Source organism: Rosa rugosa, chromosome 1 (genome assembly GCF_958449725.1).
Source record: "Rosa rugosa chromosome 1, drRosRugo1.1, whole genome shotgun sequence".
Classification (NCBI taxonomy): Eukaryota; Viridiplantae; Streptophyta; class Magnoliopsida; order Rosales; family Rosaceae; genus Rosa; species Rosa rugosa.
The window spans coordinates 18,215,081-18,218,799 of record NC_084820.1 but is presented as its reverse complement, the minus strand read 5'-3'; the positions used below and the strand labels follow the sequence as shown (position 1 = coordinate 18,218,799).

At 40.8% G+C, this 3,719-nt stretch overlaps 1 protein-coding gene across 1 annotated transcript; it reads right to left on the bottom strand.

Annotated features, from left to right (window-relative positions):
• Nucleotides 1–1,134: 1,134 nt before the first annotated feature.
• Nucleotides 1,135–2,510, bottom strand: LOC133727464 (basic leucine zipper 25-like). Its single transcript, XM_062155039.1, has one exon. The coding sequence runs from the start codon at nucleotides 2,101–2,103 to the stop codon at nucleotides 1,477–1,479; it is 627 nt and encodes a 208-aa protein (XP_062011023.1). The 5' UTR covers nucleotides 2,104–2,510; the 3' UTR covers nucleotides 1,135–1,476.
• Between the last annotated feature and the right edge of the window lie 1,209 nt (nucleotides 2,511–3,719).

Here is a 3,719-nt window from a genome sequence, read left to right as displayed (position 1 = left end):
GGTGGGTGTGGATTTGGAAGGTGGAGGAGGGAGGGAGGGAGGGAGAGAGAGAGAGCACTAAATTATCCTTTGACAAAGGAGGGAGGGAGGGAGAGAGAGAGAGAGAGAGCTAAATTATCCTTTGACAAAGGAGGGAGGGAGGGAGAGAGCACTAAATTATCCTTTGACAAATGAATAATGACATATGAGTTAATAATGTTATTGACGTCGCATACAGATAGTGTGTCGAGGCAGACCCGGACTTGAGATTTTGAGGCTTGAGGCGAAAAATAAAAATGAACCTCCATTTTTTATAGAAAAGAAAAAATAAAAGCCAAAAAAATATTTTAAAAAAAAAAAAATTGAAAAGAAAAATAAATGCACAACATAAAAGGGATTTGAACCTAGGCTAGGAGTAACATAAAAGAAAGGAATGCAACTTGCAAACTAAACCAATCTTATTGTTTAGTAAAAGACTTACATTTGATTTACATAATAATTTTTTTAAATATCCTCATAAAAAAAATTAGGCCCCGACGAGACACTGGGCATGAGACAACTGACTCACGGGCCTTATGTCAGGTCCGGTTCTGTGTTGGGCTAATAAATTCGTGTACTAAAGTGAATGATTTATAACTTTAAGTATATAAAATTTATGATGGGCTTTTTATTTCATATACTGTTAGCAAAATTTTCTCTAATAGATTAAGTGGGAGTTCATCTTTATGATAGACATGAATTTTTTTTTAAGCAATTGTGATAGACATGATTAATGGGTAAGCGTGATACCTCCATCATTAGTCACTATTCAAAAGTAAAACCCTAAAAAAGTAGAAGACCATTGCTTGACTGTTGATTTTGGCATCTCTTTAGTCTTTACACATCTAATAAAGGAAGTAGTCTATATGTTTCAAAGACAAATCTTAACCCTTAGAATATTCGTTTCCATAAATCCCTTTTCTGATAAGATCCATTCGTAATTTCATACGTCTCCCTCCATTTTTAGGTTAGTGCCTTCATCACATATTTATCAAAGACATCCGTAGTTATAAACTAAGTAGCAAGATATCGATATATAATGGAAACATTGGCAGCACATTGGCACAAGTTTCAGTGTGACCGTGACCGACACATTATATGAAACATATTGGAGAGTAGTGGAGCTTGAATGAAAAGATCGATTTGGTAATACCAAACAAGAAGAAACTACAAAATGATTCCACAAACAAAACATAATTGGCTAATTTTTTTTTTACAAAATATATAATATAGTAACCCCCAGGGTTTCCAACCATCATTTTCCAAACCCACTTTTGTTGCCAAAAATCACCAAAAAGACCTACCCAACTCATTCACTTTAGCAGCTTTAATATTTATATATAATTTACAGAGAAATCTAGATAATGACGAGAGGAAGAGAGTGATGGCTCTTTGTCTTTTCGTTTTACGGAAAATTAATGACGTTTATATTGATTATAAATATCATCAATTACGTGATTAGTGATGCGTTTGTTCGGTAATAACGGTATCGCATGGCCATGCAGATGACATGTGCTGGAGTTGCCGGAAAATCAAAATTTGGCGTATGTCCGACAACTTCTGTTGGAGCATCGTGTGCTCGGCTCGGAGCATATCGTTGTCCGTATGTACCCTCTGAAAATGGTAAATGACAAACCGGAGCCGGTTGTTCAGTTCCCGGTTCTCAATTCTAAGCCTGTTGACCTGGGTCCTTAGGTTTTCTATGTGCTTTTGTTTTCGCATCCTCGACCGCCTCGCCGACTCCCGGTTCGATATCATCCGCCTCCGCTTCCGCTCGTCCACCACCGAAACCGACACCGTACGCTTCGAGCCGTTAATCGGGCATGACTTCGCATGGTCTGGGCCGGACCGGCCCGGCCGGTTTGGGTCGTCATCCGAACCGGAACTGGAAATGACCGGATTGGGGGATGGGGTTTGGTCAGCATCTGAACTGGGGTTGGAGATTACGGGTTTAGGGGAATACTTGATAGCCGGACAAAGTTCCGACTCCCAAGGGGTAAAGCCCCCGGGGGTGAACCCGGGATCGAAAGCCGGAAAATGAAGAAGGGTTTCTGAAGGAAGCATGGCGGGAATAGTAGACAACATGGCTTAACCGGACAGAAGCTCGAAATTACTAAGGGAGAGAGGAAGGAGGAGGAAAGGGAAGAAACGAAGCGTAGGAGTCCCATATTTAAAGCCTCACCGGCCCGGGCAAAACGAGTAATACCCACCTCCTCAGTAAGGGTATTTCCGTCCGAAAATATGTGACTGAAGCAAGCCGTGTCTGTACAGCTCTTAGCTTTTGAGTCAGGCGGCACTATAGGAGTGGCCCGCGAGCTTTTAGAAAAGGGATGACGTAAGCCCTTTGAGGGCCCGTGAAAAAGACTAGCGTTTTAAGCTTAGTCGTGAAGAAACAACGAAGGACTAGTTGCGTTCCAGTGGAGACACGTGTCGAAAAGGCATAGGCCGAATGGGCAAAGAGCCAATGGGTAAGGAGCGTTGCTGACGTCGGCTTAAGCGAGCCGAGCCGAGTCCAGTCCTGTCGGTCGGAGGCACGAAGCCGGTGGGTGATTGATCGGAGATATAGTAATGATTAATGGAGGGAGAAGAACCAACCAGTGACGAACACTTGAAGTGACGTACTGTAATTACTTTACTTTTTGGTGGGTTAAAATAATAAACTTTGTTTTTGTTGTGACCACAAAGGAAATAATGGTTAATTAAAGGGAGTAAACAGTAATAAGATAGTGATGGGGAGCTAGTTATAATTTAGTTTTGCGTGAATTATGGGCCACCTAAAATAATTAGGGTCGTTTTCGGGGTTACAGTGGGGAGATCGTCTAGAATCAACTGAATAATTACGTACTAGTTTTCATTGACCTTTTTTAATTATTGTTGATTTGAGGGGTGGTCTGGGTAGAACAAGTTGGGGTTTAATATGAGAGCATCAGATCATGAGTCGATCTCAAGGTTTGTAGAGTAGTAGGGAATCTGTAGTTCAATGGAATCGTCGCGGGAATTGGAAAAGGAATTGGAGATCGAGGATGAAGAAACGAAAGGAATAAGATGGGTGGATTGACAGGATTTTGGTATCGAGAGATCAAGACTTATTACGTACGTACTCGTTCACACCTTTTACAGATAAAAAGTATTACGAATCCATAATATTTTTAAGTTAATTACAAAATATATTTCCGTATTAAGATGAAGATGAAGATGAAACACACTACTGGAGTGTTGCATTCTCCTAGAAACCTTGCGGTATGGATATTGAAACTTGGTACATACCTGTTCACTCATTTGTCTATACACATGAAAAACGTTTTGAATTCAAAAATCTTGTAGGTTTATTAAAAGTCATGTCACTACGTGTATCTTATCTTAGAAACATGAAAATGACATTGGCATAAGAGTAAGTTCACCCGTTGGGTCACCGGGTCACCAGGTTACCCACTATTCACTACTTTTTAGTGTTAATTTCACCATCTGGATCACGGGCACAGTGTATTTCGTGCCTTGGGTCACCCGGAGTCACTTTCTGGGTCACCATCGTGACCTGCAAAGTGACCTGGTGACCCAGGTCACCATGAAAACTGTGCATGTGACTCAAAGGGTGGAAATTAACACTAAAAATCAGTGAATAATAGGTGACTTGGTGATCCAATGTGTGAACTTGCTCTAATAGCAACAATAAGAGCTAACAGAGGTTCGTATTAAGTTTG

Bases quoted from the DNA above. Each gene is read 5' to 3' on its own strand.
- LOC133727464 (XM_062155039.1), bottom strand. From the start codon at position 2,103: ATGTTGTCTACTATTCCCGCCATGCTTCCTTCAGAAACCCTTCTTCAT.